This window comes from Panicum virgatum, chromosome 9K (assembly GCF_016808335.1).
Source record: "Panicum virgatum strain AP13 chromosome 9K, P.virgatum_v5, whole genome shotgun sequence".
NCBI lineage: Eukaryota > Viridiplantae > Streptophyta > Magnoliopsida > Poales > Poaceae > Panicum > Panicum virgatum.
In genome coordinates this window covers 45556588-45576137 of record NC_053144.1, presented here as the reverse complement: position 1 = coordinate 45576137, position 19550 = coordinate 45556588, and the positions used below count along the sequence as shown (strand labels likewise).

At 51.3% G+C, this 19550-nt stretch overlaps 2 protein-coding genes across 2 annotated transcripts; one reads left to right on the top strand and one right to left on the bottom strand.

The window, feature by feature from the left end:
- Positions 1 to 803: 803 nt before the first annotated feature.
- LOC120648036 lies at positions 804 to 11310 on the bottom strand. The gene is made up of 4 exons (XM_039924817.1): positions 10672 to 11310; positions 10442 to 10493; positions 1460 to 1848; positions 804 to 1358 (listed from the first exon to the last, which is right to left on the bottom strand). The coding sequence occupies exons 1-4, from the start codon at positions 11308 to 11310 to the stop codon at positions 804 to 806; spliced, it is 1635 nt and encodes a 544-aa protein (XP_039780751.1).
- Positions 11311 to 17221: 5911 nt separating this feature from the next.
- Positions 17222 to 19142, top strand: LOC120651669 (homeobox-leucine zipper protein HOX1-like). Its single transcript, XM_039929243.1, has 4 exons — positions 17222 to 17605; positions 17750 to 18120; positions 18253 to 18332; positions 18446 to 19142. The coding sequence occupies exons 1-4, from the start codon at positions 17395 to 17397 to the stop codon at positions 18732 to 18734; spliced, it is 951 nt and encodes a 316-aa protein (XP_039785177.1). The 5' UTR covers positions 17222 to 17394; the 3' UTR covers positions 18735 to 19142.
- The last annotated feature ends 408 nt before the right edge of the window (positions 19143 to 19550 follow it).

Here is a 19550-nt window from a genome sequence, read left to right as displayed (position 1 = left end):
AAACACGATTCCGGTGTCATTCCCCGGCCTCTCGTCGCGCCACGTCACCTGGAAAAAAAAACTGCCATCCGATCGGGCCATCGAACGGCCACCAAGGGCGTGTTTGATTTCTTGCATCTGGCAGGCCTGGCCGGCGAGCCAAGCCCAGGCCAACCGTGGCCTGACTGCGATGGCCCAAGAGGGGTTGTTTGATTGTGTTGAATCAGCAGAGCCTGGTCTAACCTTTTTTTGTGTTCGATTCTCAGCACCCAGTCTGGCCCAAACCCCAACCGCCATCAACTACCACAATGAGATTGTGTTTGATTCAAGCCTAGCCCAACCCCAACCAGCATCAACTCCAACTGAATTGAAGAGCAAACTATGGCAGTTCAACAGAAATGAATAGCAAGACATGATGAAATGTTTTGTTCAGTTCTAAAATAATGGCCTCAGCTAATAGGAAACATTAGTGCATATCAGTTCTAAATTATGCATCATCGGCCATTTCAAAACAACAACAGAAATGTCTCAGATCGTCAAATGTAATAGTTGTTCATATCAGCTAGCCAACAGAGGCTGCATTACAATATATTAGGTAGGATAAATAGAGTTCAGCCACATTCAGTGAGTCAAAATAGACTTGCTTTAGTTAGCCACCTTCCCACTAACTAAACCCAAAAGGTGCTGGTCAGCCATCTACCATGCACATCATCTAGCCAAAGTGGAACCCAAAAGAGAGGACAGAAGTTGGAGAGGGAAGTGGAGAAACTATAACTTCTCAACAATCAACCCTCTCCATGCTAGTTTGCCAAACAAGGACAGAACTACATGTAGTAGTTCTTGGCGAGGTAGGTCTGAAGCCATATGGCCCTGTGGGGGGTTGTCATGTTCACAAAACCAGTTGCCACTGCTTTGTTCTCAAGGAGGTGAGTGTAGGCAACAATCAAGGCCTCAGTGGAGAAATCAGGTATCTCCATGACAGCAAGGTAGAGGTCTGGGTCAACATGTGCAGCACCTGTTTTCAGCATAGCATTGGCAACATTGTTGACAGCATCAGTAATGTTGGTCATCATTAGCATCTCTTCCTCACTGAAATTGCCCCTCTTCCTCTTACCACCAACACTCTGTGACAAAAGTGATGTGGCCTTGCTGCCCTCAGCAAAGTCAAAGGTATTTGTTGTGGCCTTGCCTTCATAAGTAGGACAAGAGAAGTCTTGACCCTCCAGCTTAGCAGCCACACTATCAGCATTGTTCACCCCCAAAAGTTCATTGGATCCTAAGGCAAACCTACCAGTAGCCAAGGTGCTAGCAAACAGAGTCTCCATCTCAGTGTAGAACCTAATTGGAGTATTCAAGTACTCAGCATCCTTAGGGTGGTCCTGTAGTGAGTGCACACAATTAAGAAGAGAGGGCACAATTAATAAGAGAGCACAAAATTAAGAAGAGAATGCTTCAGACAATGTTTTCTTGAATGAGATACCTTGAAATGACCAAGATAGTGGTCCTGTTCTAGCATTATGGCATGCACATCATCATCAAATGTTGCCCTACTAAGGTCCTTGAGCTTAGCAACCTTAGACCATTTCTGTTTCCACTTCCTCAAGTGATTGTACACTTGAGTTGGACTAACAGGCAACCCACTGTACTCGTTTAGAGCCTTAGCTACTGCATTGACATCCTTATCCTTGTAGGTCTTGTCAGTCCTACCACCCTTAGTCACAATGTGGGCCATCCTCCTTAGGACAAACCCAGACATGTTGCTAGTCCACCTCATAGGGCCTTGCTCTGCTCCAGCAGGAGCAGCCTCACCATCCACCAGGTCAACAACATATGGTGCACCTACAGCAGCCTGAGCAACTGCAGCTGCACCTACAATAGCCTAAGCAATTGCAGCTGCACCTTGCACCATGTTTGCAGCAAACACAAACCCACCTTGAGCATCAATGTTACTAGCAGTCATCCTATCATTATCAAGGTAAAGAACCAGTGAACCACAAGAATAAATAACCAGTGAACTAGTGAACCACAAGAATCAATAACCAATGCAAATATCTGGTCTCAGACATAGCATGAAACAGTACATAAGCATTACACTACATTAGTTCCATATCCAGGGTCTACCAAATTATTGTACACATCCATGAAATGTAAAACAAATCAAGTCGTAGATGACCCCCTAGAAGCCCACATAGCATTGCAAATCTGATCCCTCACATTAACCATTGCAGGTTCCTCTAGGGGCACATCCTCATCATCTTCAGGCAAAGCACCCACAAATCCTTCCTCAGCTGGCACAAGGAATTGTCTCTTCTCCTATAATCCTTCTAAGCCTATTGACCACAAAGCAAACCATCCCAGCTGCCTGCCTAGCCATCACCGCATGTTGTGCATTTGCATCCATCTACATGCATTCACAGATGTATAAGCAATCAAAGTAGACCCTGACTGGCCTCTGAATGTAAAGTGTAAGCATTAACAAATGAGTAAAGGCACGGCTGCATTACTAAAAATGCCTCCCAGTGCACATAAGCTAGTCATCATCGACTATTCATCTCACAAACCGAACAAAATATGATCACAGGCAACAACAGTAACAAGATGAAACAAATCAACATGGTACCATGTACAAGAACAACTAAGCATGAACTAATACGGCCAGGATTTATCATCACAAAATGAAACAGCATCAAACAACTCATAGATCCGAGCCAACAGTGAACTGTGAACCGAAGAAATGGGGAAAAATATGGATTTCACCTCGGGTGAGCCGGAGGGGGTGCAGATGCTGCTCAAATCGAATGGAGGTGGGGAGGAGGTAGCAGATCTAGATGGGGAAGCACAAGAGCCGGCAGATCCACGAACAGCAACACCGCCTCACCGGAGAAGAAGAGGAGGAAGAAGACTGCCTAACCGGAGCCCGCAAGACAGCCGCGCCGCCGGGACGCAGATCCACACGGGGGAACGGAAAGGAAGACCGGGGAACACCAACAATGCGCCGGCAGCAAAGCTTACCTCGTCGACGGCACCTCTACGGGAGTGGAGTGTGGAGGGGAGGAGAAGAACTGAGAGGGAGGAGGGGGGTTAAGAAGGCCATGGCCGGCAAGAAGCGCACGGAAGTTTCCCTCTTCCCGCGCGAGCCCGCCCGAGCTCCCGCCGTCGCCCGAGATTCGCCCGAGCGCACACGGCCAGAGCCAGGCTAAGGAGGAATGAAACCCTCGAGCGTGCAGTCAGAGCCAAGAGAGTGTGTTTTGCATCCACGAAGCCAGGCCGGGGAACAGGGCCAATGAAATCAAACACGGTGACCTGCACGGTGCGGACTTGGCCAAGGCCTTTTGCCCCATATCAAACACGCCCCAAGCGCTGCTGCGCCTCCAGCCAGCCACCATGCGCCGACCGCCGCCGCGGGCCCCACGAGCCAGCAGCCGCCGCGGCGCCGCGTGCAACCCTCACCCTCGCCGGCCGCCGCCGTGCGCTCCGCCGCCGCCCCACGCGCCGCCCGGCCTCCGCGCAGCGCGAGGCCCAGTCCTCGCGCAGGAGTCCCGCCGCCGGCCGTCCTCGGCTCTGCCGCTTGGAGGGCGCAGGGGAGTGGGGAGCGCCCCCACGCAACGCCCGCGCAACGCCGCCCGCGCTGGCCTTTGCACCCGGGACAGCGCTTCCCCCCGCCATGGCCACCCGCGCGGGGATCCGAGGGAGCAGGGGAGGGCTTCGCCGCCCATGGTCGCCGGGAGGAGGAGGCGCGTGTGGGGCCCCCGCTCTGCCGCGAGACCAGCTCCTCCTCCGTCTCCGAGGCGTGCCGCCACCCTGGGTCTGCCGCAGCCGCGCGAGGCCGCCACGGGACATCCCCGGGGAGGAAGGCCGCCGCTGGATCCGCCATGGGAGAAGGAGAGAGAGAGAGAGCCGCGCACGGCCGGAGCTGCGGAAGTGCGGGGGGCGGAGGTGGCGAGGAGGTTGCGGACGGAGGGAGGGAGGCCGAGAGAGAGAGAGAGAGTGAGAGAGTGGGAGGGCGCCGGGGGTATAAAAAAAGCCCGTGTGGACCCCATGATAGCTCCTTCTCGTAGACAAACATGTGGACAAACAAAGGACACGTAAACTCCGAACCTTCCCGTGACATCAGGCCCCGAGGCTCCTTTGATATGCACTCATGCCCATGTTTCGCAATATTGCTGCCAGCTACTTAAAGTATCGACGGTTGTTTATGAAAACAAACAAAACAATAGCTACATACCAACAGATTAAAAGATTTCTACAATGCATAAATTTCTATAAGCTTATACTGTTAGACAACATAGGCATGATATTAACCTAACATAATTTATCAACACTGAACTGAAAAAGTATTTAAAAAATTACCCATAGTAACGTATGGGCTTGCCATCTGCCGCTACTATAAATTAATTAATGTACTATATTTTTTGCGCAGCTACATATATGCAACAACATACAATTTATATGTTACTTTACACGTCGCTTGCAAATACACGCTATCATTTGCACTCAACCTAATATAATCACATAAAAATTATACACATGCAAACTCCAGCGCCGGTGGTATGGGCTTGTCGCAAGCAAACTCCTTCAACAACGGATTCATCTTATGTACGTTACTTAAAAAAATCTACCTACATGCAACAATTACTCTATCCAAAAACCAAAGCCCGCCGCCGGCCCGAGCTCCGGCCGCCTGGTCCCATCTCGCTGATGCCGGATCCTACCGGCGCAGGAGAGAGAGGGGGGGGGGGGAGTGAGTAAAAAAAACAGATCCGATATCCGGTAGTGGATATAGTGTGACCTCGATGGCCAAAAGAGTGACTACCCTTATATGTTAATGCCATACAGTTTTTGCACTACACAAGTTATTTAACCTGCTAACAGTAATTACAGCAACAACCTGCGCCCAAAAAAAATGAGATAACAAATTGACCAATTAGTCTCACATACATTGCAATCATAAAAAAATATTCTATCAATCTAATTACATTATTCTTCTATGTATCAAATAAAATTTCATATAATACAAATAAAAGGTAAAAATCAGGCCCTTGCTGCGCGGGCTTTCTAGTATATATGGAGTACTGGAGTATTATCTACCTGGACTTTGACCAAGTGGGATTAGTGCTAATCTTGTTAGTAGGAGCAGCATGCAGTAGCTGAAAGGGATAGTTCCTCAATCAAGGGAACGTGGTCCCCTGATTGCCGCCTGGAATAATTCCTTCTTGCAGTTTCTAGGAACTCACCAACTAATCCCTCATCAATTTTATCCACGCCACCCAGACCTGAGTCTCCAACCAGAAGATCCTGCTGGTGCGGGGGAAGACGCGTAGGTACCCTCCACGTGTTAATTGTTGGCGCAACTGCATTACATTTTCTGTCCATCTCTTTCAAGCCGTATTTTAATTCGATCGAACACGGGACAGCTTGAAGAGGAAGTGTCATGATTCGCCTTCATGTGGTGTGGCATACTCTATGCGAGTGTACCACTCCAAAAGAAGAAAACTGAGAGGAAAGGACAGAAACAATGCCAAATCTGCACGGACGAGCCTATTTTGACGGAAGATTTTAATTTAAAGCTGCGAAATTATTTCTTTCGAAGAACAAAACCTCGAAATTATTTCTTTTGAAGAACAAAACTAGTAAAAATATTTATCATTGGATTATTAGTATTCTGAAAATCCAATGGGATTACGATGGTTTGCTCCTGATTGAGTGCCCCCCTTTTGCACGATGATTGCCTAATCCCGTCCATTTGTATGTGCAATCGATCACGATATCCCTCGGGCGGCGCTCCAATGATGGGATTACGTTAGGGGGCGTTTAGTTCCCAAACAAGAAATTTTTTTTGGTGTCACGTCAATGTTTGACCAGATGTCGGGAGGGCTTTTCGAATACTAATTAAAAAACTAATTTCAGAATTCACTTGGAAACCGCGAGACGAATCTTTTGACGCTTTTGACAGCATCATTAGCACATATGGGTTACTGTGTACATCCAAACTGTGTAATTAATTTTGTTATTTAATTATATTTAGTGCTTCATACATGTGTTTAAAGGGGAGGTGAAAATTTTTGGTAACTAAACGGGCTCTTAGTTTAGTGGAGAGTGGGGTCCGAGTCAGGAGTGTAGTGAATGGGAGACGGGGGGACACGTGGGGCAGCTTGCACTCGCCGACGGGGGCATGCTAGGAACTCAATCATGACCACCGGACACCTTGCCGCTTGCCGGCCGGGTCCGTGTCACTGTCGCAGCACGACCCCCTGCACAGTGCATCTTTCTCCCTCGTCTCTACCGATCATTCTCCTACCCCCTAAAAAAACTGCCCTGGTAAGTACACGTTTAGGGTTGGTAATGGGCCGGGCCATGACCCCAGTGGCCTCTTCACAGTCCAACAAAACTCTTAAATTATTTAGTTTAAAATTATATAATATTAGAGTCCGGTCCTTTTAGAGCCCGGCCCTTAGATTTTCTAGTTCAAAATCTTGGACCCTTTACCACCCTTAGACACGTTACGTTACACGTAGACTCTGGTAGTATTACTCCTTATGCAATACTAACTCCACAGTTTTCTTCACAAAATTATTGTCAAGCGGTACCTGCCCCCAATGGCGGAGCTACATGTCGATAAAAGTGGCCTATGCCCCCCCTTATCCAAATGAAGTCACATAGACATCTCATGTAAATCCACTCACCCAGGCCTTGGCAGCCATGCCAGAAGGTGCAGATGGCACGCAGCGCTGGGTGACGGTCGCATCGCCGCTCGCGTCTCGTTGACCCTCGCCCTCGCCCCTCGATCTGCGGTCTCCATTGTTTGCCGCTCGCCGGCCTCGCAGCCGGCCGCAAGATGGATTGGACTCGGGCTGCCACAATCCACCAATCCCAATTAATTTGTGGTTCATCCAATCCCTAACGCTACTTATCAAGGACAGACTTCTTCCTCCTCAGTTTTTGGTCGGGGAAAAATAGCCCCCCTAGTTTCATTTCTAGCTCCGTCACTGCCTGCCCCTTTCTGTTTTTGTGCCATTCTCAAGATGGATAACTGTAGCTACTACTGGATCCTCTGACCATTGACAGCAGATCGACTTGGAATAATTAAACTGTTGCATGATTGCTCAACTAAAGCTAAGCTAGCCGTGGGCTCACGGCCGCCACGTACTCCCAGACGCGCATTATGGGTGTGCGTACGTGGTGATCGCTTCCCACTAAAACACATTTAGCTACTACAGGACACGTACGTGCCTCGACGACGACGACGACACGCTAGCTAGCTAGGATCATCCCTCGCGATGGAGCGATGCGTACGCTGGTGGCAACGTCGCCCAACGAACGGTATACGTCGCCAGTTCGCGTCACGTCGTCACACCGGCCAGCCAGGTGCAGCATGCGGCCGGATCGACATCGAGAGACACGGCACGCACGCCGCAGTCGCAGTTGTACATGTCGAATCGGACGCCGCGACGTGTCGTCCCAGCGAGATGGGGCGGCGCCGTCGCAGGCAGCCTGGCAGGGGCAGCCAGCTCGTTGGGCGTCCAATTCCCTCGGGACGCGATGGATGCGAATCATGCGATCCATCGGCGAATAATTGAGGCGGTCGTCGTACGCGTCAGCACAGCATGCACGTGGGAGCGCAGGCGTGGGCTCAGCGACCAGCGCGCGGCCGCGCACGTGCACGTGCACGTGCGTAGGGGGCACCGGTGGACGTTCTCGCCGGGGCGGCCACGTCGCCGGAGCCCAGCTGACCGTCGGCCGGTCGGGCCAGCTGGGCTCCGGCCTCCGGCCGTCTGATGATATGATGGATCGATCTCCATGCATTTCGCCGCCGCGTGACCTCGCGGCCAAGCAAAGCAGGAGTAAAAGCCATCAGCGCGCGAGAGTCTTGACTTCTTGGCATGCATGCGACTTTCCAACGGCGACTCACCGACTTTGGGGGTCGCCCGATGAATCCTTGATCATACTACGATTCGCGCATGGCTGCGCGCGCGACCGATGCACGCGTGGCGCCGCATGCACGCAGGGGCGCGCCACGTCCGCGCGAGACGTGGCCCCCCGCGGGGCGTCCGGAACTGGTAGCACATGCAGCGCATCTAAAATAGCTAGTGCAAGTCTAAGCTAGCTAGGGACGTGTACGTTGATCCGTCGCGGCTTCTCTATCCATTCTTCTCTGACTGCGATGATAGGCGATGATCGTGCGGCGATGGACGTGTGCTGCCGACTGCCGTGGATGCTGGGTACGTGTACGTGCTGGTCCTAGTCCCCTAGTATGCCGTAATGCCGACTAGTAGAGAGAGTAGAATGAACTGAACGTACACGTGAATAGAAGGATCCCTCAAAGTCGTAGCAAGGGGTAGGGGGTGCGGTGGTTGTTGCGCCGATCCTGATCAGATCAGGTTAACACGTACTCCGATCCACTAAATTTTCTTCACACAATTATTGGAACGGATTGGTCGCATGCACGAATCATCTCAATTTTCTTCACAGAAGAAACGATCATCACCTCAACTCCTCCCCCTTGGAACGAAGAAGATCGACCTTTTCATTTCGAAGAACATATAATTATATATCCTCCGGGGACCGTACTACCTAAGAGCAAACTAAACATGATCAGGCCTCCTAATTCAGCGACAGAGCGGAGCATAATCCGGGGGCACACATGAGCGTATCTCTCTCTCTCTCTCTCTCTCTCTCTCTCTCTCTCTCTCTCTCTCTCTCTCTCTCTCTCTCTCTCTCTCTCTCTCTCTCTCTCTCTCTCTCTCGGCGGACGCAGGACACGGGTGCACGCGTCGTTTTGTGCGACCCGTCGCCTCGCTCGCCCAATTGCCGGTGGCCGCGCCTAGGGCCGGCGGGCACGCTGATCACCGCCATCCACAGCCGCGAGAGCCAATAATTGGCGCGAGGGATACACGGGGCGCACACATTCGTCGCGTCGTCCTTGAATTTGATGCATGCATGGTAATGCGGCCAATGTCTAACTAGTGTCACGTTGTGATCTACTCCTAGTTGCACGACTCGGCCTGCAAGGGGTTCGGGTCGATCCTTTTGTGAAATCGAACCGCTCCTTAAAACAGCCCACGAATCGGAGCGGGGCAATCCTGAAATAAAAAGGATCAAAGGGGTCACGACCCTATCTACCCCTGGTGATCCTGGGGTCGAACCTTGCAGGCTTCAGTTGCAGCAGAGCGCCTCCCCGCCGCCTTGCTTCTCTCTAGACACAGCAAGTGGGCAACGTACCGACTACTGAGGCAGCCGTGCATCAGCCTGCAAGGGGGCCGGAGCGGAGCGCTCCTGATGCTGACCCGCTGCCCCGTTTGCTCATCTACTGGATCGAGAGTCGACCCGCCCCTCCTTTAATTTAGCCGGACATGATCCCCGGAGCACCACGGGTTGAACCTCCTGTCAGTGGCCGCATACAGGGGCAGCGGCCAGCAGATCGATGTGCTGACGCGCGGCTGGTTCGCATGCATATGTGCTTATTTATTCAGTGATCAAACACAGTTTATTCTCATGGAAGAAAATCATGCACAAAAGCTCATATGGATCAAAGAAGTTCACAGAAATAGCTGCTGCTCCGTTGGAACCGTTCCATTGCAGTCAGCCAACAAATAAAATAATGATGCAATAATGGGAAAAAAACAACTCTGGAAATTCAGAATATGATCGGCGCTAGTTACAGAGTTCCTGTCCAAGATCCAATCCATGCAATACATTATTTACTAATAAATGAAATAGGGTAACAATCAAATAAAATTTAAACCAAAGTACTTGGATAACAGACATAGCAGCAAGGAAACACGGCACCTACATAACAGATTTGCGCAATATGCATCTACACAGGATAAGGCCCGCATTGAACTTGAGGTTTCTACCAAAATCTGAGCAAGCACATGTTCCAGATTTGAGCTAGTTTAACTCCTTCTGACCCGGTCAGTTCTGAACTTCATCAGAGAGCATCTCAAAACTAAGCTAAATAAATGAGGATGTCCTGCCAGCTTTAGAACTAACGAGCTTGAATCCCTTCGTGCACCATAGAAGCATCATCGGCTACAAACATACATAACACCTTTAACCAGATGGGATCATAAATATAAAAGCTAGCAATTTATACAGTGTTTCTTGAATGCAGAACACGAGGCCCGGTACTCTGAAAAGAAGATACCATAAACACCATAAGGAGTCCTGGAAAAGAGCAGTATAACATGTGTTACTTTGAGTTTCCAATGTCGAAAACTTAATGGTTTTAATAATTGAGAGTTGAAAAGTACACAGTTTAGACAATGTTTGGGCACAAATTCAGAGATAAAGCTATCATCAAATGAATAAAGGGTCTGAGGTCAAGCTTTGTTGGTCTGAGGAGTAAGTCTGTCCATATAGGAGTATCATATACCCTCCAAAATATAGATTCTAATGTTTCAGTGCTCAGCACAACTGTAGGCAGCTAATAGGAAAAGAACTGAATAGAGACAAGTGATCTTACCCTCTTCAAGGTTCAGATCCAACCGCTGCCCTGCAGTGACCTTGTCAATCTCCTACCCTGTTTAACACAAGGAATCATTCACTGAGTATGCTCATTCAAAAAGGAAAAGGTTACTAATTCATGTCTAACAGGACATAGGTTTACACATTCCACATTGATATAAATAATTTTGAAGTGGATCTCTCCCACTCTAAAGCAATGCACAGCTTACCTTATTGCAGTTCAGTTACCATCTCGCCCATTATGAAGTCATTGATGGACGCCATAGAAAACTCTGTTGATTTACCTTCTGCCCGGTACCAGTCCTGGGTGCAAATCAGTGCTTCAACAGCCTCAGGCGTCAAGCTGCTACGGAAGTCACTGATTATTCGTTCACTAGTGCTAAAAGCAGATTCCGCAGCTACAGAAGAAGCTGGGATGGCTAGCAGATCCCTTGCTATGCAGGCTAGAATTGGATACTTGGTTGCATTACCCATCCACCACTTTAAAATGTCAAATTCTTGAGAACGTGGTATTGGGTTCTCCTCCAAATACCTATCAAGCTCCGTGGTCATCTGGGATTGAAGAGCACTACTAAGCTGTCGATCCCAAACAGCCCATGGATCATTCTTCATGGAAGGCACTGCCTGCTCAGCACTTTGCGCAGCACCTTGTTCAGCTGCATTGGACTCCTTTCCTTGAGAAGAATATGATTGAAACAACTGACGGACTAGACTCTCAACCCTTTCAAATCTTTGCTTGGCTTTCTTTGGAAATGATTCCTTGAAAAGGAAGTCAATGAATTTTAGCTTAAACCTAGGATCAAACACAACAGGTACACAGAACACTATATATGACTTATTCCAGTATTTGTTGAATTTTGACCTCATTGCTTCAGCAGCCTACAGAGAACCTCAGCCTTCTCCCATTCCTCTTCAGATGGAGCATATGTGTACTTTTGATCCTCACTTTTTAACTTCTCAAAAGCAACTTTGTACTTCAGAGCTGTTTTCAGCATCAACAGCGTTGAGTTCCATCTTGTGGTAATGTCAAGACCAGGCTTCTTCTTGCATGTAATCCCTTCTGCTGTAATTATTTCCTTGAACATTTGTTTACGTGATTGTGAAGAACGAATATACTTTACACTTTCACGAATGTTTTCAACAACAGATTCCACAACTTTGAGCCCATCCTTGACAATGAGATTGATGACATGCCCCGCACACCGGTGGTGAAGCAACTTCCCTTCTGCTGGTATCAATTTCTTGTCCACCAGATTATGCTTCAACAAGTCCATCATTGTACCATTTGCTGCAGCATTGTCAAGTGTTATTGCAAATAATTTATCTTCTATTGACCAATCTTGAATGCAGTTTTGAATATTGTTCAGAAGCTCATTTCCAGTGTGGGGTGTTTTCACATCGATAAACTTGATTATCCTTTTTTGCAACCTCCAGTCCATATCAATGAAGTGACAAGTTACAACAATGTACCCAAGTGTTTGGTTGCTTGTCCACATATCCGTAGTCAACGAGAACCTACATCCTGCATTCTTCAATGTTTCTTTGAGTGCAACCTTCTTCTCATGAAAGGCTTTAATGCAACCATTCCTAACTGTAGTTCTGCATGGCACTTTGAACAATGGGTTGAGACTTGCCACAAAGCTTCTAAATCCATCATATTCTGTAAAGAGGAAGGGAATCTCATGTAATGATATCATCCGCATAAGCAAACTCCGTGATACATCTGGGTCATAGCTCCAATCCTTCAAACTAGTGCCACAAGGAGACCTCAATGTAGAACTCAAGTCCTGCACTATTCTGAGAGCCCTGCTCCGTTTCTTACATCTTCTCAAGTGGGTTAGAAGAGAACTTGTGCCTGCACCACGTTTGGCAGCCATCAGAGTATCACAATGTTTGCACCTGCCTTGCACAACCACCCCATCTTCAATTATTGGTTCAAATTCTTTCCAGCAAGCGGATCTGAAATTTTTGGTTGCCCTATCAATTGCTGCTTGGATTGATGGATTGATCCCCTCAGACTGGCCATGGCTATTGTCAGCCTCAACATCACACATGTCAATATGTTCATCGAAACCTATCAATAAAAGACACAACATGTTCATGTCTATCACAAATTCACAAGCCCGTTGTGCAAGCAGTTTATATTTAAGCACATAGTACTCACCATCATTAGTCCTTGTGCCAGTTGGGCTTCTGTCGACCACACGATATTCGGTCGCAAGAGTAGGGATTTCGCTGTGGGATAGTAGCAATAAAACATCGTTAGTGCAATAAAAAAAGAGCAGCACAAAAAATGGGAAAATATACAATTGCAGTACTAAAATCATGGAGCAATTTCAGCACTAAAAAGATATCAGCAACAAGTACGCAAACAAAGCATGCAGGATTCTAGGAAGTAGGAAGCATGCAGGTCACAGAAAGTAGGGAAAATAAACTTGAAAAAAATGAATAAGCCATCTGAACTGTCCTTCACAGAAATATTGTTGAAACAAATCCTGTTTGGAATAGCCACTATTCACTTTCAGATGATTTGAACACGAATAGCAAACTGCATTCAGGAATGGAACTACTGATTTCAAGGGAGAACAGGCCATTACAAATATAGCACGCAGCAAAACAAGGTCAGCCCACTTCACAACATTCACTGAGGAGCTTCAGAAATGGCTATAGGAAAAGAACAACGAGCAGAAGATGGCTATAGGAAAAGAAAGAGCATACGAATCAAAGGATATCTCACCATGGATCATCTTGCGATGGCAGAGGGGTGGGATCCAAGCTTTGAGGATTCTCGTTGTGGCGGCGTGGTGATGGAGTCAGGGCTGAATGGTCCGGAGGCAATACCAATGGTGTAGATGTAGATGCCTGCACCTCAGCCACGAACTTCTTGTACGAGTTCTGCGATTCACAGAAAACATCAGAAATTCAGAATTATTGGGACCAACAAGTGACCGATGATGACATCAGTATCAACTATCAATTACAACTACGACAAAACAGCAGGTGAAACGGACGAGATCGGAGGTACCTTCACCACCTCGGCGCGCTCGGCGATCTTGTCGGCCACCTTCTTGTGCTCCTTGTCCGCCTCCTCCGCCAGCTGCACGCAGCCATGCGTCTGCATCTGAACACGCAGGCAGTAGCAGGTGAAATTGAAACCGCATCGCATCTGACAAGCTCATGGTAATTGGTAAGCGACGAGGGGGATCGGAGCGGCGCGGAACGGGGAGCCGGGGGCCACCCACCTTGACGCGCTTGGAGAGGCGGGAGTGGGACGCCTCGAGGTCCCGGACGGAGTCGCCGTGGATCGCGTCGATGCGGCGCTTGAGGGAGTCAAGGTGGGACGCGGCGAGGCTCCGCAGGTCGCCGATCGTGGACAGGGCAGCGGGGGCGGCGAGCGGGGAGGCCGCCGCGGGGGAGGCGATTGGGGACAGGGAGCCCCTGGTCCTGGGCTTCTCCGGCGAGAGCGAGGGCGAGAGGAAGCTGAGGTCGGCGGCGGGCGACGGCTACTGGTGGATCCACAAGGCAGGGGCACGCACGGCCCCCTCCCCTCCTCTCACCCGACCGCGGGACTCTGCACACACCCGCCTCGGGATCTCAGGGCGGAGCTCGCCGCACTGCGGGACCCTGCACGCGTGGCCGCCTCCGCGTGGCAGCTGCGCCCAACGCGCGCTGCCCCCTGGCGCCCCCGCCGCGGGCCGCCTGCAGGCCGTGCCGCCGCCCCCTGTGACGGCCGGCGGAGCGCTGTTGTCGTGACTCGTGAGGGAGGAGGAAGGGCGGCGCTGTCGCGGGAGGAGGGCGCCGTCGGGTCGACCCTAGGGTCGATTGGGATCGATCGGATCTCAACCCTACCGTCCCTCTTCTGGTTAGGGTCGAACCGCTTCGGCCCATGGGCTAAAATGAGGAGAGGATCGACTTCACAAGTGGGTCGACCCGGACCCTTGGCAGACTGAGCCGTGCAGCACTGCGACAGCTAGCGTGACGTCATGGCGGGGCAGGTGTGCAAACGGGGCGGTCCGACCCCTAATTAATATGGGTTCGGCACTGACGGGGCAGCGGGTACGCATTAGGAGCGCACCGCTCCGCACCATTTTCAGGCTCACGACGATTCTAATGAAGAATAGGAGACCGTTGTGATCTGGCTCCTTGCACATATTCTTAAACATAAGTCTAAAGACTAAAAAAAATCGATGCAGCCTGGAATTATTTATTTAATCACGGTGCAATTTATTATGTCAATTTTGTATCCCTGACCTGACATATAGTATCTGCAAGTTAATTATCTAAGGTTGCATATGTAAAGAATTTGAGTGAGTTCTTGGAAATAAAATACTACGCATTGTGCTTTTGAATTGGGCGAGCAAGTAACCTTTTCCTTTTGGATAAACGTACGTAAGCAAAAGGGTCGCGGTGCAGAATATTTTGCTCGGGAGAATCAAATCAGATTATCTTCCGGAACGGACGGACGGAGGGGGATGTGGTTATCTCATTATTATCTCAGAGAGAGAGAGGGGGGATGAAGAAAAAAGCCTGTCAGTGGGCACAAGAGTAAGTATTATGGTGGACTAAAAATAGACTAAATGATGAGGTGGATGAGAGAGAAGAAGAGAGAGAGGAAGTGGACTGTAAGTTTACATCTAGCTTTAACACAAGAACCAAAAAAATTTGTGAGATAGACAAATGGATCATATATTAATGGTAGAAAACTAAACCACTATACAAGTGGTTTGAGAAATAAACTGTAAAAAATTTTGCAATCAGCAACGAGCTAAATTATTATCCTTACTCTAAAGCGGGGAAGAAAACCTGAAAGTTGGTCCCATCATCATCAGCGAGTTGGAGCCGAGTCGAGTGATGATGGGAAGGCGGGCGAGAATGTCAATGATTGGGGCCGGTGGGCGCTGTCGGGGCCGCGCGGGGCAGGCAGGCGCGCGTGGGGGCTCCGGCTCCCTGCCTCTCGGTGCGCTCCGACGTGGCGGCGCGGCGGGGCCGGCGAGGCGGGCGCGCCCACGTGACCCCCGGCCCCGGTCTCCCTCCCGCTTTCCCGCCCCGCTCCACGTGACGCTGTCTGCCCCGGTGGCTCTCCTATTGGAGTAGTACTAGCTACTACTAGGCCTAGCACTGGCACGTACACCAGCTCTAGGCTGCGTCCGGCTCGAGCTCATCTGCTGCATCATCATCCTTCGTGCAAAGCTCTCGGCTCGACTCACGGCAGGCCAGGGAAGAGGGAACCATGGAATGATCGGGCACGCTGCGCGCATTGGCCGGCCGCCGCTGGCCCTTTCCTTTTTCTTTCCCTTTGCCCGTGACAGAAAGGTGAATGTGAATATATCCCAACCACAACCGGCGAGAGTGCAAGACTGCAAGAGCGAGCAATCATGCAAGGTGGGCCGTGCCTAGACCCAATCATGAACTCGTTCCGGTTCATGATTGAGGCGATCATGATGATGATGATAGGATGGGCATCAGGCCGTCTATGGCCAGTACAGTGCAAAAAGCGCACACCGATCCGCAACACTGCAAGCAGGCGATCAGGGCCCTGCTGATCCCGCCGCTGCCGCTTGCCGGTGTAAGCTGACCGCGGGGTCCCCTCCCCCCACCTCCCCGGCCGGGCATCCCATCAGGCCATGCCATCTCACACCGCCGCACATCGCCATCCGGCCATGGGCACGCGCACGAGCGGAAAGCTGGCTGGCCGGAGGCGGTGAGGGAACAGCAGCAGGCAGCAGCGTGGGCGTGGGGGCAGGGCGAAGCTACAGGGCGGGGCGGCGCAGACAATCGGGTGAGGGCTCGCGGTGGTGCCGATTGGACGCGGGGGGACAGCGTGATGGCCGACGCCGGCCCTGCCCGCGCGGGCGGAGCGTCGGCATGCGCCCCGGGGCTCCGGCCAGGCAAACACCTAATAATTGCCCCACGGCTCACGGCCCGATCGCGCCCGTCGACCATGCCGTGCCCCCCCCCCCCCCCCCCCCCCCAATCCCATCGCATTCATGTCACACCGCGCCAGCCGCGACATCACCACTCACTCGCGTCGTCCGTGACAGCACCGTTCGCTGCTGCACAAAATTCACCTCGGCGTTTTTTTTGTTCTTCTTTTCTTTTGTGGTCTTGTGGATGATGTCATAAAGACCAGTAACGAGCTAGCGGAGACGGTTTCCAAGTGAACAAGGGAACTTTCGTGGAAACGGGAGAGAGCACGCGACGCACCGAGGTGGTAGATGGCTACGGATCAATTCTCTGACCGGATTATTTCGTGCCGTACTAGTACTACAAGTGATCTACAACCGTAGTAGATCCAGCAGTACACCTGGGAGGGTTGACGCCAGAACTCGCAGGCCTGGGCTCGATCGAGGGTCTGCGTCCCTCCGTCTCTTTCTCAGCGGCGCCGGGATCCTGGCGGCACCGGTGACCCGGCGGCCGATCGCACGCGATGCCCGGGCCCAGCCTCGTGCGCGGTGGGGTGGGGAGCGAGCAGGACTCGGCCGCGCCCCCGATCGTGATCGCGGCGGGACAAGTCAAAAGAGGCGCCACCGCGCGCTACGTGCCTGCGCCTGGACGGACCCCCCACCCCCACGGCCAAGGCGAGGCTCAGCTGATCTGATGATTGGGCTGCGCCGGCGAGGGTGACGCCCCTGCCAACACCTCATCATCATCATCTTTTTTTTTTTGCCTCCTCCTATTATGATATTTTGACCTTTCCTCCGCCCCACAAAATATCACCTGATTTACCCCATCACCCCGCTAATGATCTCTCTCTCTCTCTCTCTCTCTCTCTCTCTCTCTCTCTCTCGTGTGTGGGCTCTTTAAAAGCAACACCCTCTCTACCCTCCCTCATTGCCAGACCAGTCACCACACCGAGGTCGATCGACCCACCTTTCTTTCTCTGCAAGACTGCACGCAGCCTCCGGTTTCCCGGACAAGGAAACCCAAGTTCAGACTTCAGAGTAGCCATCGATGGAGATGACGGTTAATGCGAGGGATCAGGAGCAGCACGGTCTCGGGCTCGGGCTCAGCCTCAGCCTGAGCATCGCCACCGCGCACCCTGTCGAACCGCCGCCGCAGCGAGCTATCAGCGTCGCGCCCATCTCCTCCCACCCCGCGCCGCCGATGCCGCCGCAGCCGCAGTGGTGGAGCGGCGCCGGTCTCTTCTTCTCCCACTCCTCCGGTGAGCACTGCTATTTTTAGGAGCAGACTGGGCTGCTACACATGCATGCGTCGCAGTTTTTTTTCCCGATCTAGAGGAGACACACCGATCGAGTGGCGTTCGGATACTGACCGAGATCGATCGACCGGGCGTGCATGCATGCAGGGACGGATCGATCTTTGGAGAGGAAGCAGCAGCCGGCGGCGCTGGCGGCGTGCCACGGCCACGAGATGCCGTTCCTGCGGGGTATCGACGTGAACCGGGCGCCGGCCGGGGAGGCCCGGAGGGGCAGCTGCAGCGAGGACGAGGAGCCCGCCGCGTCCTCGCCCAACAGCACGCTGTCCAGCCTCAGCGGGAAGCGGGCCGCCGCGACGAGGAGCGGCGAGCTGGAGGGCGACCACACCCCGAGGGCCGGCGGCGGCAGCGACGACGAGGACTCTGGCGCCGGCGGCGGGTCGCGCAAGAAGCTCCGCCTGTCCAAGGACCAGGCCGCCGTCCTCGAGGAGAGCTTCAAGGAGCACAACACCCTCAACCCCGTACGTATAATAATCACTCTCGACTCCTGACCATTTTCATCAGAACTCTAACTCCAATCAATCTCTATCTCTCTCGAGGCATCGCAAAAAATCTATTAAAAAAAAGAAGATCTGATGGTGTTTCTTTCTCAGAAGCAGAAGGCGGCGCTGGCGAAGCAGCTGAACCTGAAGCCGCGTCAGGTCGAGGTCTGGTTCCAGAACCGCAGGGCCAGGTAAAGAAACAATTAAACCCATTTATTATAATAACCTGATGATTTCATCTGTTTATTATTTAATCGTCCCATTGATCCGTTGCTAATCAACCGGCGGTAATCAAATCGGCCAGGACGAAGCTGAAGCAGACGGAGGTGGACTGCGAGTTCCTGAAGCGCTGCTGCGAGACGCTGACGGAGGAGAACCGGCGGCTGCAGCGGGAGGTGGCGGAGCTGCGCGCGCTCAAGCTCATCGCGCCGCACCAGTACGCGCGCATGCCGCCGCCCACCACCCTCACCATGTGCCCCTCCTGCGAGCGCCTCGCCACCGCCGACGAGGCTGCCCGCCCCGCGCCCACGGGGCCCTGGGGCCCCGTCCCCGTGCGGCCCGTGTTCGTCGACGGCCCGGCCCGGAGGTCATGATCATCGACTCAGGCTCACGCAGACGCGCCCCCCCCCCCCCCCCCCCCCCCCCCCCGAACCCCAGCATCGGTGGTTGTAGAAAAAAAAATGTTGATGGCTTGTTTGGTTTTGGTTAGCCACTGCTAGTAGTGCTACTAATATGGCATGAGATGTGCTTGCTAATTACAGTACTAATTAGGTTGGTTGGATTTGTCTTTATACCAGTAGTTTAGTTTTTTAGCTTTCGTCCTATAATCTTTGTTTTTTTGGCACTGTCTTATTTGCTCAAAATAGACAATGTCTTGCTCTTCTTGTACTCACTAGTGATTAGCGCGCGCCCATGCGCGCGGGTTGTTGATATGTTGTATAGTGCGTTATCAAAATAGTTTGTTCAAGTGATGCTGCAGAAAACTTCTTTTATTCAGCAAATGTATGAACTCAGTGCATGTATAAGCTATAAATATGAGGCCATATAGTATAAAAAAACATGATAACCAACGTGAGATTCTAAAGAAGAGTCTTTATACGAGCTGCCTGGTCTTGTGGTGATATGCTAAGCAGAGATACCGGACGGAGAAAGTATATGCACCAGCTAAATGGCTACAGTACGGCACAATGGCAAACAAAATTCTGAAAATCGATAGCATCAATCATATCATAACATAGATGTAAAATTACGTAGCAAGAAAACAGTGTCCTATTTATGAAACAGTGTCCTATTTATGGGATCACTATATTTGTGTAACCAGGTGAATGAAAGAAATCGAGTAATCATCTTCAGCTATTTTCGCTATGTTCCAATTTAAAACACTTGATTCTTCTGAATGTTAACTGAAC

Coding starts and splice junctions, on each gene's coding strand:
- LOC120648036 (XM_039924817.1), bottom strand. CDS start 11,310: ATGAGGTCAAAATTCAACAAATACTGGAATAAGTCATATATAGTGTTC. Junction 10,494..10,671: donor ACTTCATAATGGGCGAGATG/GTAACTGAACTG, acceptor TAAACAGGGTAG/GAGATTGACAAGGTCACTGC. Junction 1,359..1,459: donor ACTATCTTGGTCATTTCAAG/GTATCTCATTCA, acceptor CACTCACTACAG/GACCACCCTAAGGATGCTGA.
- LOC120651669 (XM_039929243.1), top strand. CDS start 17,395: ATGGAGATGACGGTTAATGCGAGGGATCAGGAGCAGCACGGTCTCGGG. Junction 18,121..18,252: donor AGCACAACACCCTCAACCCC/GTACGTATAATA, acceptor TTTCTTTCTCAG/AAGCAGAAGGCGGCGCTGGC. Junction 18,333..18,445: donor TTCCAGAACCGCAGGGCCAG/GTAAAGAAACAA, acceptor CAAATCGGCCAG/GACGAAGCTGAAGCAGACGG.